The sequence below is a fragment of the Nannospalax galili genome, unplaced genomic scaffold (assembly GCF_000622305.1).
Source record: "Nannospalax galili isolate Female #2095 unplaced genomic scaffold, S.galili_v1.0 scaffold591, whole genome shotgun sequence".
NCBI classification, from domain to species: domain Eukaryota; kingdom Metazoa; phylum Chordata; class Mammalia; order Rodentia; family Spalacidae; genus Nannospalax; species Nannospalax galili.
Window position 1 is genome coordinate 3,916,930 of NW_008330926.1, and position 27,540 is coordinate 3,944,469.

At 45.3% G+C, this 27,540-nt stretch overlaps 1 protein-coding gene across 3 annotated transcripts in view; it reads left to right on the plus strand.

Moving 5' to 3' along the window:
• The first annotated feature begins 4,162 nt into the window (after positions 1–4,162).
• Adar (adenosine deaminase RNA specific) overlaps positions 4,163–27,540 on the plus strand; it is a 49,863-nt gene continuing 26,485 nt past the window's right edge. Inside the window, exons 1-3 of one of the 3 annotated variants that reach the window (XM_008854716.2) lie at positions 4,163–4,262; positions 24,396–24,555; positions 25,903–26,016. In XM_008854716.2, the coding sequence (XP_008852938.1) occupies positions 25,989–26,016 (28 nt within the window). In that variant the 5' untranslated portion in view covers positions 4,163–4,262; positions 24,396–24,555; positions 25,903–25,988. Of the gene's footprint in view, positions 4,263–24,395; positions 24,556–25,902; positions 26,017–27,540 lie in introns of those variants that run through there. The other 2 variants (XM_029557218.1, XM_029557216.1) reach the window with 2 other exon arrangements.

Below are 27,540 nucleotides of genomic sequence, written 5' to 3' on the forward strand. Positions count from 1 at the left end.
TGTAGGCCTGAGTTCAATCACTGGATCCCACAAGATGGCAGGAGAAAATTGACTGGCAAGAGCTGTCCTCTGACCTTCAGAAGCGCTCAGTGGCACTTAGGACTTGTACATACCCCTTCTAAACAACGAATGATATCACAAATCAAAGTTAAAAGGGAGGGGTGGTAACAACAGCTGGGGCTGCAGCTCAGTTGAGAGCATGTTTGCCTAGAATGCACAAGTCCCTGGGTTTGATCCCTAGCACCCATAAACCAGGTGTAGTGGTGCATGCCTATGATCCCAGGTGGAGGAGGATCAGAAGCCAGTCTGGGCTGCATGAGATCCTACCCTCATTAAAAAAAAGGAAAAAATAAAAATTCAATATTAATATCTATTTATCAAAGTAGAAAATGAAAAGACGCTGGGTATGGTGGTACACACCTTTAATCCCAGCACTTGGGAGGCAGAGGCAGGCCAACCTGGTCTACATAGTGAGTTCTAGGCTAGCTGGGGCTACAGGCAGACTGTCTCAAAAAGACAAAAAAAAAAAACCACACAAATGGGAGAAAACATGCAACAAATGTAATTGACAAAGAAGACAAAGAATCTATCCAAATTATATAGAAATTTACCAACAATTCACTAAAGCAATTGGCAAGAGATAAGGAATGACCACTATATAAAGAAGACAAGGATGGGCTTAGTATAATTGGCCTCTAGATTGTGTACTTCCTTATAATAGACTAGAATATATTAACTCAAAAGACTGTCGATAGCACCAGCTTCAAATGTTCACAGTCAGGAAGGGCTTTATTTCATTTTGTTTTAGGCACAGATGAGGTCTTGCTATGTTGCCTGGAGCTGGTCTTGAGTTCCTCGGTTCAAAGAACTAGGTTCAAGTACCCATCTAAGTTTAGTTAGTTGGTCAGTTCACTCTAGTGATGCTAGGGTACAACTTCAGCCCTCACAAGTGCTAGACAAGCACTTTAACACCGGGAGCCACCTAAACAATGCTCAGGCAAGCTGATGAAATTGCTAGAAACACCTGCTAGTTATGGATAAAATAAACTCTGCAGCCCTTCAAGTCCCTGATTTGCTGATGTCCTGGAACATTCTGACTCCAACTTCCCACTCTTAGGTTCTAGACTACAGGCCAATCAGGCCACACGAGCCTGCAGCAGCCTTTCTGTCTCTCCCCAGCCTCATAGCTACCAGCAAGTCCTCTATAGAGAGTGTGTATGTGGATCTGTAACATTCTCATGAGTACCATAACCAGTACCAGGACTCCAGGAAAAGAAACGATAAATTCCAGACTAGATATTGCTCAAGTCATGCTCATCTGCAGGCCTCCCTACCTCCATCCTCATAGTTGATCCTGGTCTCCCTCCTGCGGCAGGGAGAGGCAGACACCCTACTGAGAGCCTGTGTCTGTAAACAGACTTCCGAGTGTCAGGACTCCAGGAAAATACTAGACATCATTCTCATCTTCTCAGAGAACTTTACAGAACAGGTTGTTAAGAGTCCTGGGACATCAGAGGGTCCCATGTGTATAATGGGTACATTTTAACTAAATGTGCCCTTCCTCCCCATATCCTCAAGAAAGAGTGGTACATTCTTTCTGAGGAATTCCCTCCCCTCTCCCTCCCACCCAGGAATCAGAGACAACTAGACTCTATGAAACATCCCCCTTCCTCTGAAACCTATAAGGAACTCCCACTTTGTCACAGGGGCCTGACCTCTCACCAGAGCCTGTCACACTGTTGTCTGTTCAGGTATTGATAACTTCTCTAATAAATCTCTTATCAAAAGGACAATCCACCCAATGTTACCCAAAACCCAAGGCATTTTGCCCACAGGCTACTGAACACAGTCATGGTAAACAGTCTTTCTAGAAGTTTCCTTGCTTCCCTTAACTTTTAGGTGATCTCTTCTCTCCCAGGATCTCTGGATCTTATGGTGGGAGGGAAGGACCTCTCCTGTAGGCAAAACTGGCCTAAATTTCTGTGCTGCCACCTCCAGGTCACACGTTTTTCCTTGCTCAGCCCTGAAATCCATTTCATAGCAGAGGAATTACAGATGACCTGTATGTAAATAAAAACGATGTTTAACGGTAGGCCAACAAGGCCAGGGTGAGATTTCATTTGACTCTTATTATTAGGGGTCAGTGTCCCCAATATGGGGCTTTCTGACAGTCAGCAGGTTCAAGTCCTTAAAGAGTAGACTGCCTGGGGTAGCTGTTAACACAGCAGCAGCATGGGAAGCAGGAAGCAGCCTACAAAATCACCACAGCAACCAGGAGCAGAGGGAAACTTTATTATGCGCTAAGTGGCTAAGTGTCTGTTTCCCCTCCACCACTGAGGCAGACACCTGCAGAGTTTATTGTGAACTTTTGCAACTTTCAGTAAGCTCAGAGGTCTTCCCACCTTGACAGTGTTTCTCTAATTGGTCCTATTTTTTTTTCATATTTTTGCATACTCACATTCAGCAATTAGGGTCCAGCTGGCACCGCATAAATTCAGAGACAATGACAGAATCACGACAGACTTCACCATAACACTGTACAATGACTGCCTGTAAAAATGCGGCATTATGCTACAAAAGGGACCACTGACATACAAAGATTTACCAGTTCTATGCCTAGTAAAAAACTCAAGACATTTTTATACAATGACACCAGAACATAGTGCTTATAACCACACTTGGAAATAGCAGAAGACTAGAGAGTGTGTTAACCAGTTAGAGACAGGCTAAATAGATCATGTCCACAATGGATTGCTCTGTAGCAGTGAAAATGTGCAAGATGAAACTTTACAAAGATGAATCTTAGCACATTTCTAAAAATAAAAGTCCCAGGACACATAACCAATATAAATGTGATGCTTACAAATGACATGTGAAAAGAAATTAAAGCCATGAAATGGCTGTATAAATACAAATTCAAGATGGGTGTTACTATGGAAGGGGAGGCAACAGAAAATAGCGACTGCTACAAACTGATGAAAAGCTCCTTGGCAGTATTTAGTTCTTCCATGGGATGATAAGTTGAAAATGTGTTCGTTTTGTTTAAAAACATTCTTGATTGATTTATTCTATTTATTATTTTTATGTGTATGAGTGTATTGCCTGCATGTATGTAAGTGCACCTTTGTCATGCAATGCCCATGGAGGTCAGAAGAAGATGTCAGCTCTCCTGGAACTGGAGTTAAGGACAGCTGTAAGCCACCATGTGGGTGCTGGGAATTGAACCTGGATCCTCTGCAAGAGCAGCCAGGGCTCTTAACCGCTGAGCCAGCTTTCCAGTCCCTTGATTTATTATTTTATGTGTATGAGTGTTTTGCCTGCATGTATGTAACTGCACCGGTGTTGTGTAATGTCCACAGAGGCCAGAAGAGGGCATCAGACTCCCTGGAGCCAGTGCTCTTAATCTCTGAACCATCTCTCCAGGCCAATTATGTTATTTTTAAATGTAGTTGCTTAAACAGATCATCCAAAGACTAGTGATTATAGTACCCAAGCTGCGGAAAAATTCATTGGCAGTATTTTAGCTCTGTTGGATGCTGTCCTAGCTTGCTTTTCTATTGCTGTGATAAAACATTCTGACCAAAACCATCTTGAGGAGGAAATAATTTATTTGGCTTACAGCTTCGAAGATAAGTTCCTCACTGAGAGAAGTCAAGGCAGGAGCTCAAGCAGGGCAGGGACCTGGAGGTGGAACTGAAGCATAGACCAAGGAGGACACCGCTTATTGGCTTACTCCCTTCCTGCCTGTGCTCAGTCTGCTTTCTTATACAACTCAGGGAGGCGCTCTTCACCATGGGCTGCGCCCTCCCACACCAATAGCATCAGCACAGATACTATTAAATGCCTGTTCATTATGCTATTTTTAACGTATTAGTCATTCACATCATAGCACATTAGCAGCTAGTTTTGTGGCCATACCTATACATATTCTCAGGCCTTCCAGCCAAACCACATTATGGATGACTGGTTAGAATCAAAGCCCTGAGCAAAAATGCAGTATCCTTACACAAAGTACCTAGCTCCCCACAACAGTGCCCTTCACAGATGGCAATAAAAGAAGCTGGTGCTATTCAAACCTTATTTTCCTAGGATTTAAACAAAAGAGGGAGGAATCACGTGAGCCTCCCTCCCAAGCCGGCGCGCCAGTGATGTCACCAATCCGCGCCGGGCCATTGATTCTCGACCGAAGGTGGAGGACTACGTGTTGGGACCCGCACAGCGGAAGCCTTCCGAGTGGGCAGCGGCCAGAGGAGTTAGCACGGGTAAGGAGCTCCTTCTGCCGGCGGCCACCGGCCTCTCGCCTGTGGCGGCGTGGGAAGGAGGCGCGGTGTGCCGCAGGGAGGCGCGCAGCGCGTGCGGCAGGAGTGCGCGGATGCTGGGCGCGGGTGTCAGCTGGAGGAGCAGCTGGGTACCAGAGGCCCTCGCCTCGCCGGCCCCCGAGCGCGCTGGAAAGCAGGCACCTCCTGTTCCTTCATGGGGGCTTCGCCCGGGGGATTCTGCCCTGCGCCCTTGCGTGGCTGGCATCGGGACGCGTGGGCGGCCACTGTGGGAAGCCCACGCGGGGTCACGGCTGCTGCGCCCAGCCTGCGGCTCTAATGCTGCAGGAGGCCTAGTTGCGTCACCTCCTTTCCTTCTGTTTGATTTGATTCTTGGGCTCCACTAGAGGGTAACCCGGCCCTAGGTATTCCGTGTCGGTCAAGTGTCAAGAGTTTGCGAAACTTGCTTTCCAGAGAGAGACCCCTGTGGTGGGATTTTGAACGCCTGATGGGGAGTGCAGTCATGCAGTTAGCTGAGCGAGCTGTGTCTAAGCGGCTGCATGAAGACGCTGGCACTGCGAGGCCTACCAGGTGGCTGGTTGCTGGAGAGGGAGGACCGGTTGCTAGACAGGTCATTGGGGACAGAGAATGCAGGAGCATCAAATTGAGGACAGTTGTTGAGTGACGATGCCAGCCTCTTTGTCATCAAAGAGGCCTTGTTCCCATCTTTTTAAAGATTCTGAAATACCTTGCCATTATTTACAGTTAAGTGCTTGCAGTATGGGAGGCAGGATAAGAGTGGAAGGGAGCAGGAACGGTAGTCGGGTCTGCCGCGTCCCAGCAGCATGACATTGAGTTATTTAGCCTCATTCATCCTTCTTGGGCTTATCTACAAAATGACAGTTAAGCCTACCTTGCCCGGCTGTCAGAATCTGGTGTCTAGCTATTATTAGGGCCCAGTAGGCAGGCATTTGCACTGTTGCTGACTGCTCGTTGGCGCCATTGCTTCGGAGGCTGAAGATCGGTTTTGGTGTGTTGGGTATTTGCTATTCTGCCATTCTCTACACCGCACACAATTCTAGAACTGGAAAGAGATTAAGACTTTGCTTTATTGTGCTAATTAGAGCTTCTCTTTTTTGAGCGTTTGTTCCTGATGCTGTGTGTCAGGTACTTTACATATACTGATTTATTTAAGCCCTCTAACAGCCTAGTGCAATAAATGTCACTCCATTTTCCAGAAAGTGAGTATTGACCAGGGGTCTAACATTAGTTGCAGAGCTGGAACTTGAAGCCAGACCTTCAGGCTGTATGGTTTGGGTCTTAATCCTTCCTGGTGACTAGTGTCCTGGCAATGTGAAGGTGATAGGGTGGGGGAAGGGAGACATGGGCTGAGCTTAGAAGGCCATAATTACTGTAAGAACAGCATCTAATTGTTCAAATGATCTTTTATTTTACATCCTACTCAGTGCTGTCCAGATGTGAACAGCACAAGATTTGGCCTTTTTGCCAAGAAAAGAGGGAAGGTGCATGGGCTTGGGCATATATGTAGTACTGGCATCCTGGACATACATACAGTACTGGAATCCTGGGCATACGGTAAGTATTTGGTAATTGCTTGTAGAAAGAAGAAAAAAAATACATGAGGCACTGTTATTCCTGCCAGGAGACCCAGTGCTTACTCCACAGAGCTGCCTTAAGCTTCCTATTTTTAAATTCCAACACAACGTAACATGGGATTTAAAGATTTGAGGCTCTCTTTTAGACCAAAGTTGGTATTATTATCTGTGACCAACTGATTAGAGTTTTTAAAAATATGTGACTAACAGAATCCAAGCTTTGGGGCTTTGGCAGTGATCTCTTGAGCTATAGCAATTTGTTTTGCTATATCATCTGGTAGATTTGGATCTTAATGGGTACAGCTGCTTGAATTAAGTTTTCTCGAGAGCATCAGCTGATTATTTGGCATCAAGGATAAAGAGTTCAAAATATTTTCTCTAAAAAGTAAGTGTTGGGAAGAGATCTATGACTGATGTGCATTAATGTGGGACTAGAACTAGCTTTAAACATGGCATTTCTGCTGTTTTTGTATTATTTTTTGTAGTACTGGGGCTTGAACCTAGGCCCTCACACATGCTAGGGGTGCACTCTACCATTGAGCTATATTCTCAGTCTCTTCACTTTTTATTTTGAGAATGGGTCTCCAAGTTGTTCAGGCTGGTCTTGAACGCACCATCTTCTTGCCTCAGCCTCCTGAGTAGCTAGAATTACAGGCCTAAGCTACCAGTCCCAGCTTTCTTGATGTTTTTAACGAGCTATTGTATGTCACTCTGTCTTTCAATATGACTTAGGGCTATATAGTTGGCTGTTAGGTTCATGTAACTCATCCATTCTAGACTGTGGTTTAGACACTTATCCCTTCATTCTTCCACCCAATGAGCTCAAGTTCTTTCTGTGCTTCCTCACAAGCCTGAAAATTGCCTATTTCACATCTTTATCAGACACAATGGGAGAGACTCTCTGATACCTGCCCTCTTTCTGTCTGTACCCCTGCCATGCACATAAAGCAAAGTTCTTTCCCCAACAGAGGGTGTGTTACTCTAGTTGCAAATCGTGGGGACCCAATATAAGCTTATTTCAGTAAAAGAGGTTTCCTCCTTTGATCATTTAAATCCACAGTCCAAAGGTGAACATCAGGCATGGCCAGATCTTGGGGCTGAAGTGAGGCCATAAGAACTCTGGACCTGGTCTTTTTCTATACTCTTTTGGTTTATTGTTCATTCCTCTATGCTGAAAAGACTAAGACTACTGCTGCCCAAAGGCGATGACTTTACAGTGAACTCTCTCCTAGTATTGTAAATTCATCACTGTGGAGTGAAGAGGTTCCATGGCTAGACAGGTCTGTATCACTGGCCTTCTCCTGGGATGAGGAGACACATTTCTTAGCCACACGGGAAGCAGAAACAGGAGGTGATTGCCTGGGGGAGGAGGGTCGTGTTGTCCGTGGTGTCGTTTCCACCCCCCACCCCCCACCCCCCATTTGCAGTGTGCCATTCTTGGACTTCTCTGAGGCCCCTCTAGAGCCTTTAGTGAAATGAATCTACCTGATTTTATTTGTTCATCCCACATTGCTGGCAGCTGCGCCCTGCCTCCCCTCCTTTGTTTGGCCTTTTCCCCTGCTTCCTCTGGCTGACTTTCGTGTTTAAGTTATGCTTCTCCTCCCGGAAGGCCTCTTGGCTTCCTTCAGTGATTAGGCACCGCTTCCTCCTAAGCACAGCCTGTGCCAGTTAACTTTAATTGTCAACTTGACCAACCTAGAATCACCTAGGAAGAGCTTCATTGAGGAATTGCCTGCATTGGGTAGACCTGTGGGCATGTCTATGGGGACGTGTCTTAAGTCCATCGATGTGGGAAGACATGGCCTACCATGGCAGCACCATTCCCTAGGCAGGGCATTCTGAACTGTACAAGAGTGATTAAATAGCTGAGCAAAGTGAGCGAGCGAGCATGTGTGTGTCCATTTCTCTCTGTTTTTGACTGTGGATATAAAGCGACCAGCTGTTTTCAAGTTTCTGCCTTGACGGACTGTCACCTGGAATTGTAAGCCAAAATAAAGCCCCTTTGCCCTAGGTGACTTTTTGTCAGGATTTTTTTTTTAACTATTTCATTTATTATTTTTATTTTATGTGTACGAGTGTATTGCCCGCATGTATGTGAGTGTACCCATGTCATGCAATGCCGCAGAGATCAGAAGAGGGCTTCAGAGTCCCCTGGAACTGGAGTTAAGGACAGTTTATAGCCACCATGTGGGTGCTGGGAATCGAATCCGGATCCTCTGCAAGAGCAGCCAGTGCTCTTAACTGCTGAGCCATCTGTCCAGCCCCCATTGTCAGGATATTTTTAATCACAGCAATGGAAATGAAACTAGGGCACAGCCCTTTGTAGATTCTATTTCTGAATTTTTTAGTGTTTTTGTTTTTTTGCTTGTTTCATTGAAATACCAGTTTAGAGAGGACTATGAGGAAAGGAGTTTTGCCTTGTTATCTTTAGGATAGGATTGTACTTCATGTAATAAGTGCTCATTAAATGTTTATTAAATAAATGAATGAAAATTGCCCAGAGGAAGAAAATGCCTCCATGGTGTCAATGCTAATTCATCTGCTTAATCCAGTTTCACTGGTCTGAATGGCTACCTTGGCAGGACATCTAGGAAGGCAGAACCTCTGTCCCTGGGTAGCTTTCTCCTGTAGAGGTCAGGCCCAAGGAGAAACCATCTGGGAATTCTGTCCTCTGAGAATTCTGGGACTTACTGAGTTTTAGTTTGAGAAAAGGTCTTGCTTTGTATGTTGCCCTAGGCTGGTCTTGAACTTTTGGGCTCAAATGATTCTTCTGCTTTAGTCTTCCAAACTTCTGGGACCACAGGTATGCAGTACTTCACTTGGCTCCTTTTCTGAACTTTGATAGAATATGCTGAGGCCTTTTCTACTGCTTGGGGTTATTATTTTTTTTTAATTTCCCCAAGCAGGCTGGAGAGATGGCTCAGGGGTTAAGAACACTGGCTGTTCTTGCAGAAGACCTGGGTTCAAACTCCAACACCCACATGGCAGCTAACAACGGTCTGTAACTCCAGTTCTGGGGGATTCAGTGCCCTCTTCTGACCTCTGCTGGCTTTGCACGACACGAGTGCACTCACAAACAGGCAATACACTCATACACATAAAATAAAAATAATGAATAAGCTGGGCGTGGTGGCGCATGTCTTTAATCCCAGCACTCGGGAAGCAGAGGCAGGCAGGATCTCTGTGAGTTCAAGGCCAGCCTGGTCTACATAGTGAGTTCCAGGACAGCTGGGGCTACAGGGAGACCCTGTCTCAAAAAATTCCCCAAGCACTTATAAAGTGCTGGGCACTGATATAAGCCCTCTATTAAGCAGAACAACGCATTCTTAGACTTGGGTTTGGGGATCAAAGTTATGAACTTCAAATTGTGTTGTCTTTTTAAATACCAAAACACCCAGGAAAAGCTTAAAAAGAAAGAAAAGGAAGAAGAAAGATCTCCATTGGAAAAAATTATAAAATAGGAGGCTTAGAGAGATGGTTCAGATAAAGGTGCTTGCTGCTGAGTTCCATCCCTGGGACCCACATGGTAGAAAGAGAGAACCAAATTCTGCAAGTTGTCCTCTGACCTCCACATGCACACTGTGGCATGAGTATAGACTCCTACCCCCACACAAAGTAAATAAAGAAATGTAATAATTTTTTTAAAAAGAAAAATGATAAAATAAAGGAGACTTCATTCATTTCATCTCACCCTCCCAAAGGAGCTTCTGGTAGCATCCTGGTGTGCCTCTCCCTGCCCTTTCCTTGGGTTTTACACTCATAATCAGTAAATACAGCCTCTTTGAAGATGCTTTTCCCCCAACTGTAGCCAAGCCGTACAGGTGAACTGTGGCCTCTGTACAGCCAACTTCAAGGGGCTTTGGCTACACTGCTGCTTTCCCCAGGGCAGAGTCACTCCCTGGGATGTATGTCAGAGCTCTGTACAGGACCAGCAGAGCTCCGGGGGGGGGGGGGGGGGGGGAGTTGTTCAAGCATCTGGCTTGAGTCCTCTCTCAGGGAGACCCCAATGTACATCCTTAGGCCTCTGTAGGGTGCATCCATCTTCCCAGTCTTTGCTCATGTTGACATGAAGGAACCCTACACAAATCACATTTTCCTCAATTATAAGCACAACAAGAAAAATACCTTTTTCTTTTAACAGTAAGAACAAAAGTAAATTTCAGCCTTCGTAGTGGTGCTGGACTATAATCCCAGTTACTCAAGAGGCTGAGGCAGGAAGATTGTGTTCAAGGCCAGCCTGGTCACAGAGTGAGTTCAAGGCCAGCCTGGGCAACCTAGCAAGACCCTGTCTTTAAAAAAAAAAAAAAAAAAGGGGAGGAGTGGAGGGAAGGAGGAATAGAGGGAAGAAAGAGAGAGAGAGAAAGAGAAAGAAAGAAAGAAAGAAAGAAAGAAAGAAAGAAAGAAAGAGAAAGAAAAAAAGTGAAAGTTAGGGGAGACAGTGAGGGATACAGGTCAGTGGTGAGACACTTGCTTAGGATGCAGAGAGCTCAGAGTTCATTCCCAGCAATGAGGAGAGAGGGAGAGAGAAGTGTAAACAAACCTTTAAGGTGAGAGGATTACTGTTTAACATAGCACTGACTCTGCACTAACTCCCGACGTCCAAACTCCAGTCCTAGCTAAGAATCTAAGAATCTCCACTGGAGAACTAAGTCCTGATGGGCTTCTAAAGCTGAATGAGGATTCAGTGGCTCTTATGTGAAATTCTTGGGACAAGAAGTGTTTTAGATATTAGATTTTTTTTTTTTTTTTGGTGTGTGTGGGGGTATTGGGAGATGTTTGCACGTGTATAATGAGATGTCTTAGAAAATGGGCTGGCCACTAAATACACAATTTCATTTATGTTTCACATATACTTTAAACACATAGCTGGAATACCGGTTCATACAGCATTGTATAAATAGCTTTGTGCATGAAGCAGCTTCAAGGTGTAAAATTTATATTCGTGCTGCCATGTCAGAACTTAAAAAGGTTTCAGATTGGAACATTTTGGGTTTCAGACATTTGTTATGCTCAGCCTGTGCCAGTTCCTGCTACTGCCTGTGGTGCCCTGGCATTCACTGTGTAGCTTTTGCCCCCTGCCCGCCAGAATGAGGTATTTAAGCTAAAAATGGAGAAACCTAAGTTTTAATTTACATTTTATGGTTAAGTGAACTTTTTCTATATCTTATTGTCTACCTTTGAAAAAAGATTGCTTACTATTTTTATTTATGTCTTTGTGTGCCTGTGTGAGTGGACGTGCCCATGGAGGCCAGAGGCATTGGATCCCCTGGGACTGGAGTTATAGGCGGTTGTGAGCCACCTGATGTGGGTGCTGGGACCCAAACCCAGGTCCTCTGCAAAAGCAGTAAGCACTCTTAACCACTGAGGCTCAAACCCTTAACTACTTTTTTTGTTTTCAAAATTCTTAGTAAATAACTATTTATTTGCTTAAATAAAATTTTAATTACACAAATGCTCTAAAAGCATGAGTATATTTGTTGTAAAAGGAAAAAAAAATTATTTGCTGTGAACATTGTCCCAGTGCACTGTTTGCCATCTAATCTAATTTTGGCTTTGCTGTTAAATATTTAAAAATCTATTTCAGGACTGGGGATGTAGCTCAACAGAGCACTTACCTAAGTATGTGCAAGGCATGGGTTCCATCCCCAAAGACACAAGGGGAAAAACCACAACACTTTTCATCCTTTTGTAGACAAATTTTTGGATTTTTCCTTTGCTGTTAAAGTTAGAGCTGTTTTTTCCCTCATTCTGTATTCTAGTTTTTACATAATTTTTTAGAAGCTATTTTTCAGGCAGGCATGGTGGCACACACCTTTAATCCCAGCTCTTGGGAGGCAGAGGCAGACAGATATCTGTGAAATCAAGGCCAATCTAGTCTGTATAGAGAGTTAAAGGCCAGCTTGGGGCTACAGGGAGACCCTATCTCAAAAAACAAAAACAAAAAGATATTTTTCAGTTTTATTTTGGATTTAAGCAAGATGAAAATATTGTGTAATTTTTAGTTAATTTGGGAAGGGGGGTTGAGGTAGGGTCTTACTGTGTAGGCGTGGCTGGCCTAGAACTCGATTTGTAGACCTGGCTGGCTTTGATCTCATAAGAGATCCGCCTGCCTCTGCTTCCTCAGTGCCGGGATTAAAGGTATGTGTGACCACACCTTGCTCTTGTGTATTATTTTAAATAAAATTGTTTTAACTAGGTAAAGGTCTGTTCTTTATTTTGAAGATGTTACTGCTGCTATATTATGAAACTGAGTCCCATGGTCCTTACCTACAGCAGCTTGGTGCATGCATTTTCAACTTTATTATGGTACAGAGAGTATACACATCAGTAGCAGCATACATCACACCTTGATCTTTTCCCAGGCTAGCCATCTACAGTTCCATACTCTGCTAGGAGACTGGGCAGTAGATTGGTAGTGGGTCATGACTCCCAGCCACACACAGCAGAGGAAACAAGGGGTTCTGCACTGTGACGTTGCCAACCTAGGATGTTCAGTAGAGATGCTGTAAGTGCATTCTCTCCGTACATTCTTTGTAGTTGGGGGATGGATGTATTGGGATGTCACCCCACAGAAATTCATGGGGCTGTCAATATGGTTTTCATAATTTTAGTGTTCTTAGCATTTCCAGAAGTTGCTGCAGGAAAGGATATTTATCGTGCTTAATAAGCACTGGTTCAGGGCATAACGGCATTTCAGTGTATAGGAGATACAGTGAATTCACCTCCTTTAGTTCCCATCCCCCTCTTCTTAAAACGTTTTACTGGGATCTGTGTACCTACGTGCACAGATTTTATGTGACTCTTCATGTATTTTAATAGAAAATATACCCATTTAATTACCAACTAAAACAAGAAGCAAAACATTCCTACTAGAAAATTCCCCAAGCCTGTTTCTAGTCACCACTGCTCCTGAGGGCCACCACTGTTTGATGTCTATTGTCACAGAGTCTATCTAAAATTTCACATAAACAGAATTATACAATATGAATTTGGGGAGTGGGGTTTAGACAGGCTTGTATAAAGCCCAGACTGACCTTGAACTTGGCATGTAGATGAGGATGACCATGAGCTCCTGATTCTCCTGCCTCTACCTCCCCAGTGCTTACATTACAGGTGCATACCTATGTGTCCAGCTTTTTCTGTGAGTACTGGAGTTCCAGACTTGGGTCCTTGTGCCTGTTTGGCAGGCGCTTCACCAGCTGACCGTCTCCCCAGTATGTACTTTTGTGTGTGGCTTCTTTTCATGAGGCTCAGTCATGCTGCATAGTCAGTATCCATTGTGAATATACACCAAGGTGTTCAGAACTGAAGGGCATTTGGGTGGTTCCAATTTGGGGCAGTTAAGAATAAAGTTCTACTGGTTGGAAAGATGGGTCAGAGGTTAAGAGTGCTTATTACTGTTCCAGAGGACCCAGGTTCAGTTCCCAACACCCAGTGGCAGCTAACCTTAACTCCAGTTCCAGGGGATCTGACGCCCTCTTCTGGCCTCTGTGGGGCATTGCATGAAAGTGTGCACTTAAATTCATGCAGGCAAAACACTCATACACATAAAATAAAAATAAATAAAATCTTGAAAAAAAAAAGAATAAAGCTTTAGGGGCTGGGGGGATGACTCAGGTAAAGCACTGCCTTGCTTCAGTACAATCCCTAGAACCAGTAAAAAAGCAACAACATGCTGGCACAGTGGTGCTCACTGTAATCCCAGTGCCAGGGAGATAGAGACAGGAGGATGCTTGCAGCTGGCCTGCCAGCCAGTTCAGCTTAATTGATGAGCTGCAGTCCAGTGAGAGAACCTGTCTCAAAGGAGGTGAACGGCCTTCCTGAGGACGAGCCTGAGGTTGTCCCCTGGCATCCACATATGTGCACCCCCACATATGAACATGCACATATATTGAAAAATAAAGCTGTATAAGCACCCCCCTGCCATTTTCTTTTATGGTTTAAATAAACAACACTCCTTTAGTCCCAGCACTTGGGAAGCAGGCCAAGCGCTGTGAGTTCCAGGCCAGCTGGGGCTACAGGGAGACCCTGTCTCAAAAAGACCAAAAAAAAAAGAAAAGAAAGCAACATAAAATTTAAGTATTTTCATTGTTGTGAGGTACATTTCCAGAGCTTTTTCATTTGCAAATCTAAAATTCTAGGTCCTAATCTAAAATAGCAACTCCTCTTTTTCTCCCACCCACTGCCCTGGTTCTTTGAACCTTAATTTTTTTTCTTTATTTATTATTGGGGTGTAATGTGTGTGCTGTGTGTGAGGTCAGGGGACAACTTTTCAGGACTCGGTTCTCTCCCTCCATCTTGTTTTGAGGCAAGGTCTCTTGTTTCTACTGCTGCATAGCACTCCAGGCTACCTGGCCTGAGAGCTTCCCAGAGAGTTCTCCTGTCGCCACCTCCCATCTCCTAGGAGTTCTCCTGTCGCCACCTCATCTGGCTTTGTTTACCTGGGTTCCAGGATTGAACTCAGATCATCAGGCTTGCGTGGCACGCACCTTTGCCACTGAGCCATCTCACTGGCCCCTCTTTGAACATTGTTGCCCAGGTCTTTATGTGGCCATGCGTTTCATTTGAGAAGTATATAGTTGCTGGCTTTAGCTTTAGGAGAAACTAACATTTCCCAAGTGGGTGTCCCATTTCTCATTCCTACCAGTAGTCAGTTCTAGCTGCTCCACATCCTCCACAATGCCAGGAACGGAGTCTTCTTAGACATGCTAATATTAGGCTGTGAAACAGTCTGCTACTCTGGTCTTGTTACATACTTGCTTTCATGACTGTTCCCATTACTAAATATGTCTTTGACCAGAAGAATGAGATATGAACTCTCACAAGATTAGACAAGTGGGACTCTTCCCTCTGGGTCTGAGGAGCGAGCGGCCCTCTTAGAGGAAGGTAGAGAGAATCAGGACTATGGGAAAGGAAGGCCCAGGGCGGGCTGTGGGAGAGGGAAGTCATCAGCACTATCAGCAGTTAGGTGCATTATTTATTTTGTCTTGAGACAAGATCTCAATTTAAAACCCAGGCTGGCCTGTAATTCACTACAGCTGAGACCAGCTATGAATGAACGCTGGATCCTCCAGCCTCCACCTCTCAAGCTAGGAGCGCAAGCATGCACTATCAACTCTCCAGGATGATTATCAATTGTATTACATTGTTTAGTTAATACTTTGTAACAGAATCACCTTATTGATAATCATTATTAACTGAAATTAGACACACTTTTAAGGCTTTCAGTACATCATCCTGTTGCTTTGTAAAACACTTGAACCTGTCAGTTTAACCTCACCACCAGTGGAGACAGAATCTTGATTCTCCTTTTCTTCTTTTCCTTTTTAAAATTTTATTTATCTAGCCGGGCGTGGTGACACATGCCTTTAATCCCAGCACTCGGGAGGCAGAGGCAGGCGGACCTCTGTGAGTTCAAGGCCAGCCTGGTCTACATAGTGAGTTCCAGGACAGCTGGGGCTACAGGGAGACCCTGCTTCAAAAAGACAAAAAAGAAAAAAAAAATTTTTTTATTTATCTTTTGGAACAGGGTCTTGCTAAGCAGCCCAGGTTGACCTGCCTCAGTTTCCCAGTGCTGGGATTAGGGGCGAACTCTTTCATGCCCGCCACTTTTCTTTCTTGCATTTGGTCATTAATGAATATTCATTAGATGAATATTTGCTGAGTACCTTCTATACACAAGGCACTGCTGTGTCATGAGCAGAAAAGGCTGTTCGTACACATGTAACATGGACAAGATTAATCAAATGACTATAAATGTGTAAATACAGCTAGTAATGAGGTTAAAAGAAAGGCCCTCTTGGCACTATAAACTTTATATGCCCTCTGCCCTCTGGTGTCGAACAGGACTAACAGAAAAGTGAGGGTTTGACTTTTTCAGGGCTGCAAAAGTACCACATGGCTGTTGAGTAAACAATGTGGAGGGTACCTTTTGTGAGGTCTGATGAGAGTGGGCTAGGCCTGGGGTTGATATCATGTGGCAGACATTGTTTGGGGCCTGAACTTTTATCCTAAGATTAATGGGTAACCACTGAAAGGTTTCAAGAAGGCAGCAGTAATCTGATCAGATTTGAGGACATTTTGCAGGGCAGGGTAGATTCCTAGAATCCAGGATTAGGTTCTGAGGTAATGAAGGAGTCCCCAAACCTGCGTTAAATGTTCTCTTTTTTTTTTTTTTTTTTTTTTTTTTTTTTGAGATAGGTCTGATTATGTAGCCAGGCTGGCCATGAACAGTGGGATCTATCAGTTTAGGGAACTGCCTGCCTCTGCCTCTTGAGTGCTAGCATTACAGGTGTGTACCACCACACCTAGTTTCTATTTGTGTGCGTGTGTGTGTGTGTGTGTGTGTGTGTGCTGTGATCTTTCTGTGTGTGTGCACTGTGATCTTTCTGCCTCAAGCCTCCTGGGTGTTGGGATTACACACATGCCATTATGCCCAGTCTATATTTCTCTTATGTAGTACCATACTCAGTCTTGGATGGTGCTCAGATTTTTCAGTTGGTCCCCTAGGATTAACTTGACTTACAGTATCATCTACAAATAATGTGGGGTTTTTTTCCTTTTTAATAGTTTATCACTTGTTTCTGCTTTGTATTGTGGAACATGCTAGAAGATCCATGTATGAAAATATTTAACACATATGCTAATCACCATGTCTTTTAAGACCACTGAGCATAAGAGCATGCCATTGATTTAATAATAGATGGGGCTGAGCACCGTGTTAAATGTGCACATGTGGTACTGTACCTTCCCCAGTACAGAAAATATTAGGGTATGAGCAGCAAGGCACCTTAGCTGTGAGAAAATAAGATGAGAAAATGGCAAGGTGACTCTCTTATTTCTGATTTTAGTGGTAATGTTTAACTGCCCCATTCAGAGTATAATAATAAAGATAGTCTTAGTTGAATTAAAGAAATATGCATTCCTCAATTCTTGGGTGTCCTAAACAAGGAAACCATTTTAGGTAAGCAGTGCCTACTTAGAAAAGTTTAACATGGTTTGTCATCTTGGGGTGAAAGGGGCTAGAGGGGCCAGTGTCTTGTAGTTAGGCCCCCTCTTCTGCCTTCCCTCAACTTTTTGTTCAAGAGAAAGTAGACTCTGGCATCAAGGGCTTGGTGCTAGTGGGAATTTTCTGGCCTAGCAGAGAACCAGTCCAGGCTCCAGGAACTCATTCTAGAGGGGTGGGGTGAGTTCCAGGACTGGAGAAATAGCTTAAAACTGCTCAGGCTCACAAGCCAAACAGTCTCCACTGCACCTTACCGCTGGCTTTCTCTACTGCACCTTACCAGCTGGCTTTACTGGATTTGGCCTGGTTCAAGCAGCAATTGAGACAGATTTGCTGAGTTTCTGCTCTGCAGCCTCTGGCCTTGTGGGTCAGGACCTGGTTTTGGTAGGAGTCAAATCCATAGAGTAAGCAGCTGTGCTGTGATTCTTTGCTTTGTAGCTTCACTTTTTAGTGTGCTCCACATTGGGAACTTCATACTCTGGGGATACCCAGTGTCCCCCACTGTCCACTAGAACTCCAGTAGGAGGGGCAAGTCAGCAAATCTCAAGGCAGAGTTGAGGTACCAGTCTTTGCAGCAGTGACCTCTGCCCTTTGGGGAACACCCATCTAGGAGTCTTGACAGCTATGAACTGTCTCACAGGAAAGGGTACATGTTTGGTTTGCTAATAAATACTTTGAGTAGCTGCCATGTTCTGTGTAAGGTGTTACTACCACCCCTGTGAGAAAAACCTGTGTAGCTGTGACCTTGTGGACTTGTGGTTAGACAGACTGACATTAAAATGAGACACAAGGGAGAGAGGTTAGGGGTGCTTGGGGAGAGGTGGTGACTTCCTCAGAAAGCATGGACTGAAATGACATCTGAGGGATGAGCCACACCTTATCAGAAAAGCTGGAGTCCTGAAAGAGGCCACAATACGTGGCAGGACGGAGCCTGATGACCTGGGACACTGCTCAGAGAGAAGGGGTCGGGAAGGGAATGGCAAGGTCTCCGAACTATGATGGAAAGATCTTTACCTCGTCTTTTTAAAATTTTATTTATTATTTCTATTTTATGTGTATGCATGTGATGCCTGCATGTATGTAAGTGCACCTGTGTCGTGCAATGCCTGTGGAGGACAGAAGAGGCCATTGGATCCCCTGGAACTGGAGTTACGGGCAGTTGATAGCTGCCATGTGGGTGCTGGGCTTCGAACCCTGGTCTTGTGTAAGAACAGCCAGTGTTCTTAACCACTGACCCATCTCTCCAGCCCCTTTACCTTATCTTAAGAGCACTGGGAAGCCAGTGTTTTGTTGGTAATAAAATTCTCAGTATATACAAGCACATGAGCTTGCAGCATTCACACAGGTCACTGAAACACATTGGTAAAGGGAGTCCTAGTGGCCTAGCATACTGCTCTGAGTCAACTTTGTCTGCTGAAGCCCCATCTGGGCCTCATCTCTCCAGTTCCCCTCTATCTCCCTCTTTTTGTTTGCTTGTTTGTTTGTTTGTCTGTCTGTTTGTTTGTGTGACCAGGGATCAAACCCTAGGTCTCACTAGCCAGGCACTCTACTACATCCTCAGCCCTCCTTAAAAAAATTTTTTTTGAGACTGGATGTCTGTGAACTTACTTTGTAAAGCTCAGACAGGCCCTGAATGGAATTCTCCTGCTTCTGCTTCCCCTCGAGTAGCTGGCATTGCAGGTGTGTACTACCTCTCTCCACTCTCTTTCATTAAAAAAAATATAAATTGGGCCAGGCATGATGATGCATACCTTTAATCTCAGCACTAGGAGGCAGAGGCAGGCAGATCTCTGTGGGTTTGAGGTCAGCCTGGTCTACATAGTTCCAGACCAGCCAGGGCTACATAGTGAGACCCTGCCTTTTCTTTCTCTCTCTTTTTTTTTTTTTTTTTTTTTTTTTTTTTTTTGGTCTTTTTGAGACAGGGTCTCCCTGTAGCCCCAGCTGTCCTGGAACTCACTATGTAGACCAGGCTGGCCTTGAACTCACAGAGATCTGCCTCTGCCTCCCAAGTGCTGGGATTAAAGGTGTGCGCCACCACGCCCGGCATGAGACCAAATATGTATATAAATTAGGCTCAGGGATAAGCGCTTGCCTACCATGCCTAATATTCTGACTTCTATATCAATCAATCAATCAATCAATCAATCAGTAAAACCATAAATTAGTGGAAAAAAATTAAATCACACACAAAAAAAGGCTTGCAATCTGTTTTATAGACTTAAAAATATGTTTATAAGGGGACTGGAGAGATGTCTCAAGAGTTAAGAGCACTGGCTGCTCTTGCAGAGGACCTGGGGTTTGATTCCCAGCACCCACATGTTGGCTAACAACTGTTCCAGGGGAATCTGATGCCCTCTTCTGACCTCTTTGGGCACTGTATGACACAGGTGCAATTACATACATGCAGACAATATGCTCATACACAAAAATTTTTTAAATAATAAATAAATATATATATATATATGAGTTATCTCACACAGGAGCATGTTGCCACCCCCACCCCCAAGACCCTCCAGACAAAAAGCCACTGCCAGGCAAGGATACCTCCCTTTGAGTTGTTGGTCAGGGCAGTCCAAGTGACTCCTCATCCCCCCCCACACACAGGCTATTGTCATTGCTCTTTGTTGCCTGCCAGAACTCAAGGGTAAGGCAGTATTGCTGAAGACACTACACACTTCAGTCATGGCACTTGGAGAAATCAACTGGTACTGACCCCAGTGCTAGCTCTTATGGTGTCAGCAGGTGCTTTGCAAGCTTCTGGGAGAGAAAAGTTACCAGGTGTAAATCCTGTGAACTACAGTATTGACCAGCCCAACAAGCCATGCCCGGTGATGTAATGATGGCACAAATATCTTAGGGGTAACCCACAGCTGTCTAAGTGGACTTAAGACCCATTCAAAAGGAGGGAACTCATGCCTGGCACTATAAACCTAGTCAAGAACCCATGGCTGGAGAGGTCACACACCCTAAAGGAAAACCTACTACTATATTTTACTAAATTGATACAGTATCCAACTGCCTCCTAAATACTCAACCTTGTATCAATAACTAAGTGCAGCTCTCACCCATGCAGAGAATGCAGACTGTGGAGTGCACATCCCCAAATGTCCATCTAAACACATATACCCAAGGCTCAGGGAACATTGTGGAAGAGGGGTGAAAAGATTGTAAGACTAGGAGGACAGCTGCGAAATAGTGTCATCTTGTGCTCATAAACTCGCAGCAGTATGGTTGCCTGCACAAGACCACATAGTTGATGTCCCAGCATGGATGAGGGAAGGGGCCTCACAAGACCCTACTTTAGTTGAAGAGCTACAGGCAAGCAGTCAATGGCTGCTAAGGGAGGGAGAATATGTTTTCTTCAAGGATGAATCCTTCTGTTAGAATGCCCATGACCAAGTGGTCAGTCCTACACCCATGTACATATGGGCAACACTAATTGGATTCAGTAGGATGGTATATGTATATTAGAAAAAGAGGGTATGAATTTGAGAGGGGGATGTGGAGACACCAGAGGCATTGTGGGGGAGGGGTACATATGAAGAAAATGCACTGTACTCATATATAAAAGTCTCAAAAAGTAAAAAAAGAAAGTAAAGGCTCTAATTCTGAGTAGCAATGAGTGCTGTATTGTTTGGCTTAATTTAAAAGTGGGCACTATAACTGCTCACATACTCATGACTCCAGCGTGCTCCTGGCTGCCTGCTCCGGGCGGCCATTGACACTGCTTGGCTTGGAGCTGCATCACTTAGTCTTTAAGGCCAGCAGCTCAAATCACTTTCTCACATGACAGGACCTTCTCCTTTGCATGCAAGTGGAGATATTTGTGAACTTGTCAATAGTGAAAGAGTGACTTTTAATGACAAGCCAGAAAGCCTGGCATGGTGAAACACACCTACAGTCCCAGCATTTAGGCTGAGACTTTGCAGTCAGCCTGAGCTACATGGTGGAACCTAATTTCAAAAGGAAAGGGGGAAGGAAGGGAGAGAGCGGGTAAGAAAAAGAAGCGAGTTGGAAATAATGAAGGTTACAATTCTCTTTGCAAAAAAAACTGTAGACAGCTAGAAATGGCTGTACATGAAAGTTCTAGGGAATTCCTTGCGCTGGCCCCTCTCCTTTGTGGTTTCCTTCCTAGTCTCTGCTCCAGGACAACAGCACACATTGCCTTTAAATTCTATTATGAAGATGAAATAAAAACTGGTCAATTAAGGCCAGAGAGAAAAGAATAAATTCAGTGTATTGGTCATTTTGTAAATTGGCTATCCAGTGAATTGGCCATCTGGCAAATTGGCTCTCTGCAGATTGGCTGTTAGTAAAACCCACCTGCTACCCCAGCAAACACTGAAGTGCTCAGGGCCATTGCCATGTGACACAAAACTTGTCTCCTCTGTTTCCTACAAGCTGAAGGTGGGGCCATTGCCCTTCTAAGAACTGGGGCTGAGCCGAGCCCTTCACAGGCTGGGGCCAGGGAAGAAGAGATGGGAAAGGAGAGTGGATGAGATCCTTGCCATGGGTGGAACCCAAATGTGGGCCAGTAGCTGAGTTTCTCTACTGGCCAGAGCCACCCCAGCAACTGCACACAGGACTGAGTGAGCATAGGACAGGCAGTTTGAATGCTGGACAGGATTTAATGCATAAAGCCACAGGGTGTATAGAGTCACTTTAAGCCAGTCAATCATGAAGCTAAATGTGCAATAAACTGTTAGACATGCATACAGATTGTTCACAGGACTGAGCCATTATTTTACAATTGCTTTGACATTTTTATTAATGTTATAGCTTTATTTTGTGATAACTACCAATAGTACGTGGCACATACACATCGTTGGGAAATACCATTTTTCCCCTTTCATTCCCTGGAGAACTTTGACTCAGTAGTGAGGGCATGCCCCTTCTGGAGACTTCTGCTTTGAAGCAAGTACCTGAAGTAATTCTTGCTTTCTTGTAATTTCAAAAACCAGAAGTTAGGTTGGGTAGCACACATCTGTAATCCCAGACTTTCCTTGGAAGGCAGAGGTAAGAAGATCAGGAGTTCAAGGTTAGCCTCAGCTGTATATTGAATTCAAGGTGACCCTGGGCTATATAAGACCATGTCTCAAAAAACAACAAAAATAAACCAAAATAGAACAAAATACTGGTCTGGCCACTGACATGCCTAGAATACCTCAGCATCAGTGCCTCTTCAGAGCACCACTTGGACAGTGGACAACACACTCTTCCATCTCCTGAAAGATGGAAGTGAGAGATTGCTATGGGAAGGCCCTGTGAGTTTTGAAAACTTAATGTTACTGGGCTAGTAGCTGATTCAATGGACTGAAAAGCCCAATGATAAAGGATGGAAGAGGGCTGGGCATGGTGGTGCACACCCACACCCCAGCACTCAGAAGGCTAAGGCAGGAGTTGAAAGTTAGCTTGGGCTGCATAGCAAGTTCCCTGACAACCAGGGCTATGCTACAAGACCCTATATTAAAAAGAGATGGGTGGCCAGGCGTGGTGGCGCACGCCTTTAATCCCAGCACTTGGGAGGCAGAGGCAGGCGGATCTCAGTGAGTTCAAGGCCAGCCTGGTCTACATAGTGAGTTCCAGGACAGCTGGGGCTACAGGGAGACCCTGTCTCAAAAAGACCGAAAAAGAAAAAAAAGAAAAAAAAAGAGATGGGTGGAAGGAGAAGGAGGGAGGAGGGAAAGAAAGAGAGTGAAGCTAGGATAAGGGGTGGGGATGTGGCTCACTGGTAGAGCACTTGCCCTAGCACAGGCAAGGCCCTTGTGTTCAGCCCCTAGCACTGAAAAAAGTGAAGCTAAGAACATAATGCTTTTGTATACAGATCCTCTTCAATGCCCTTGGGCCTGGAGAAATGGCTCAGCAGTAACATCAACTAGCATTCTTGCAGAGGTTTGGTTCCCAGTACCATGTCAGGTGACTAACAACCCCTGTAACTCCAGCTCCAGGGGATTTGATGCCTCTGGCCACACACACACACACACACACACACACACACACACACACACAAATAAGTCTTTAAAAAATAATAACCCCCTGCTATTAACAGCTCAGTGCTTTCTTGATAACACTACCCATTGTCTAAGCAGCACACATCCAGAGGCACTGTCCCTACAGGAGCCAGCACTGAAGGTGAGTGCAGACACTGTAGAGAGGTAACCGTATGTCTACTGAAGTCTCTATACAGGAAATTACACTCAAAAACAGCTGCATTCTTCCACAAAATGCCCAGCAAACCGAGTTAATTATCGTAAGTCCAGTCCAGCAGTATTTATAGTCAGAAGCAAGGCTAGCAGGACTCAGAAGCTAACCTAGCAGCAACCCCCTGAAGGCATACACGGAGCTGGAGCCTGGCACTTAGAGGCCCAGCTCCCACCAGTGCTAAGTGAGGGCCTCAGCAATGGCTTTTTATGATACCTTATTTTAGATGCAACTCTGAATCATTTGGGTAAGTGTATGGGGGGTGGGGGGGCTGCATTTAGGGTCACCCTACAACCCAAGAGGTAGCCCCAGCTCCCAGAGAGCTGGACTGTTTGTTATAGGACAGCCACCTGACTGCTCCCTGGGCCTAAGTGCCAAGGAATTGACAGTGGAGGCAGAAAGGTAGCTTTCATTGTGTGTGCTTGTTTGTGTTTTCTGGAAATTTCTACAATAAACAGAAATTACTTTTGGTTCATTTTTGTTAAAGAGCCTTGTTCAGCTGACCAAGTCCCTGTAATAGAAGGGCACAAAGACATCTATCACCACCTCATGACCCTGGGAGAGTTAAAACAATCACCAGGGAGGAGGAGACAGCGGTTTATGAATAACACCATCCATGGTTACTTGAGCTGCTAAGATTAAATGACAAAAGCAGTTCTTTCAGGGCATAAACAGATCCTCTGTAGAATAGAGATTTCTCCTACCTACTCTGGCACCCCTTCCAGTGTTTGATTCAAAGGGTTGGGGGGGTTACAACTGTCTGCAGGGTAGCTGTAATGAAAGCTCTTCTGGAACATTCTTGATGATTTACCTGGAAGGCAAGAAAGCAGAGGTGAGACAGACACAACTCCGGTTATTTAAATCGAGAAAAGAACATGGGGAAGTGGGCTAGAACTGCAGCAGAAAGTGTTTGCGCCTTTCTTGTTCGTTGTGTTGTTTTTTAAGGTTGTGAAATATAGCATATATGTATATATATGTGTGCAAACATGAATAAAACATCAGTGTATAACTTAATTAAGCAAACATACATAGCCACTACCGAAGTAAAAAACTGGACTATCACTAGCACCTGGAATATTCCTTCCCAATCAAAACACCCTTCTTCCCTGTTGGAGGTGAACCTGTTTTTCATGCAGTACGTGGCTTACAGTTCAGTTTTGCCTGGTTGTGGACTTTAAGTTGAACCATATATATTATGTACAAGGCTTCTCAGTATTATTGCATGATTATCCACCTGCTGCATGTGGTTATAGATCTTTTACTTTTATTGCTGTATAAATTCTAACATTAGTGTATGCCCCTGTGTTCTTATTTTAGTTTTGAAGGCGCTTGGGCTGCTCCCAGCATCTGGAGGTTGTCCTGTACACGTGGAATGATTGAATTGTGGGCTCTGTTCTCCTAGGCAGTGGCACAGTGGCTTCCTGCAGTGACCAGGGCTGCTTTGTGCCCTTGCGCCCACAGTAGTACCACCTATCTGGTGAGTGGCCAGTGATCACTGAGGCCATCTCTACTGAGGCTTCCCTGGTAATGAAATTGAGCACCTTTTTATGAGTTCATTGTTGTTCTGTTTCCTCCTGTGACGTTCCTGTTTTGCATATTGTTTTACTTATTTGATTGCACTGTTAATTCACCTTTCAACCCTCCAAGGGTCAGTGTGCAGGAGAGAATAGGGATATAGCACCCCTATCCACTGAGAACCCTGGGCAGCACTGAAGGCAGGTATACCAGCCAGCAGGTATTAAGTGCTTATCTACACACATGTGCTTCCACTGTGCACCACATCCTGGGTGCTGGGCATGGACACACATTAGACACACATTAGATGGATGGGATGGTTTCAGAGGAATGTAAAAGTCTTTAGTCAGCTGTAAGTTCTGGGTACCTGAGACAGAGAATCAGGAATGCAAATTGCCCTGGTTCCTCACTGCATGTCACTACCTCGAGTTGGGGGAAGGGATCCCTGGGATGCAGTTTGTGAAGCAGATTTGGAAAACTGCTTTACCGGAAGTAGTGGTAAAAGTGCATGCGAGAGCCAAGCTAATGGTGCACACCTGTAATCCCAGCACACGGGAGGCTACGGAAGGAGGATTGTGAAGAAGTTGAGGCCAGCCTGGGCTACAGAATGGGGGGGCGGGTAGGAACATTCCAAGGATGTGCAAAGATCAGGAAGGAAGAACACCCTACACAAGAGGGGATGAAATTTGGAGCGGCTAATAGATGGATGAAGGACAGGCTAGTGGTGACAGGGCATCAGCTGGAAGAGATGACAGAGCATCTCTAGGAAGAGACTGCCCTGTAAATCTCAGAAGCTGCCAGGATAAAGGTTAAACCCAGAAAAGGAACTTCCTCACAGGGGCCGAGGGGGCGCTGCTGATCACCAGAAAGAGTTTGAAATCGGTCCTAGATATTTTGAACAAAAATTACCTTGGCGATGAAATAAACTGCGCCTCCCAGATAACAAAATTAATAGTGCAACGGGAGCGGAGGCAGAGTAGCAAGGGACACGAGCCTTGCGCAGGGCCCGAGGTTTCTCGGGGCTTGCTTTGCTGCACCTGTGGTGGGGACAGAAGGTCGCCTTGGCGGGTGCGCACACTACTGACGCCCCTGGCCGGGGAGACCGGTTCTGCCTGCTGGTATGTACTGCTGGGTTTTACCTCTGGCAGCCCCTTCGCTTGGTTTGTGATCGACACCGGGGGCCGGTAGCCTGGGAAGACCCGAGCCTGCACTTCCCACGCCTGGCCTTGGCTGTTGCTGCGGAGCGTGGGCGGAGTCGGGCAGGAGGGGTGGCGGTGTTCAGCCCAAACCCCTCCTCTTGGCTCTACAGTCTGCCGGCGGAAGGGAAGTCTTTCCGAGGAAACGAAAGCGAAATTGAGTGGGAGCCATCTTGCGGGAGGCTGGGCGGCCAGAGCGATGTCTCGGGGGCGCAGGGGACCCGCAGGTAAGCCCCGCTGTAGGTTTGTGGGGCATGACTTCGCTAGCCTTGCGCTCCTCTCCTGAGTAGGACTGCTCTTCTGGGAATTTGCAGCAGGTTGTTATGCGGCTGAGCGGTCCCAGCGTTGAGGTTTGGGGAGATGTACCCAGGTCAAGGCATACACCCCCCTCCCTTTCTACTAGGGCCCCTTGGTGCCTCACCGACCCCACTTTAGCCTTATTGAACTCTTTTCATTACTTTAAGTGGCCTTCCTCTGCACTTTTTCCACTTGCTGGGACATTAAGAATAGCGTTCAATAACCTGTAGGAGGAAACCTTAACAGTTTTGTTCATTACAGCCCCAAACTGAAAAAAACAGATATCCTCCCACAGGTTAATATGTACACTGCAGTGGAATACTGCATAGCTTAGTTAGGAATCTTGCACCAACAGAGATGAGTCCCGAGTGCAGTGTTCTGAACTGAAGAATCCAGATCCTAAGGCTTCAAACTGTATGTGGATCTGAATACGATGTTCTGGAAAAGCGAAGCAACGGGGAGAAAAATAGATACGTGGTCACTGGGACTGGCTGTGAAGTTGAGGGCAGAGGCACAGGAGAAAACCTTGAGGGAAGTAGAAATGGTCTCTATATATTTCTCTCTCTCTCTCTCTCTCTCTCTCTCTCCCCCCCCCTCCCCCCAATCTCTCTTTGTGTGAGACAGAATTTCTATATGTAGCCCTAGCTATCCTTGAACTTGTGCTCCACTGGCCTTTACCTCCCCAGTGGTGGAACTACAGGCCCATACCTCAACTTTTTTTTGAAATTTTTATTTTAAGTGTATGAGTTTTATGCTTGCATGTATGTAAGTACACTCATGTTATGCAATGCCCATGGAAGTCAGAAGAGGCCATTGGATCCCCTGGAACTGAAGTTAAAGATGGTTGTTAGCTGCCATGTGGGTGCTGAGAATCAAACCTCTTATCCTCTTGCAAAAGCAGCCAGTGCTCTTACCTGCTGGGTCATCTCTCCAGGCCCTGTACCTCAACTTTTAAAAAGCTACTTGGAGCCAGGTGTTGTGGTGCATGCCTTTAGTCCCAGCATTTGGAAGGCAAAGGCAGGAGGATCTCTGTGAGTTCAAGGCCAGCCTGGTCTACAAAGCAAGTTCTAGGCCAGCTGGGCCTACAAGGGAGACCCTGTCTCAAAAAGACAAAAAAAAGCTATTTGGAATGAACCAAGGGAATTAACGCATGCCAGGCAAGCTACCACCAAGCTATATCCCAAAACCTATTTGTGTGTGTGTGTGTGTGTGTGTGTGTGTGTGTGTGTACTTTTAATTTTGTGTGCACTTGCTCCTATGTGGTGGTCAAAGGATAGCGTCTGGTGTGGGGTCCTCACCTCCCACCTTGTTTGAGGCAGAGTCTCTTTTGTTGTTTTCTCCCTAGCCGACCCCCAGCTTTCAGGGATTCTCCTTGGCCTCCTGTCTCCCTATAGGAACACTGGGATTTGGGGCTACACACCAGACTTTTACATAGGTTCTGGGGATTTGAACTC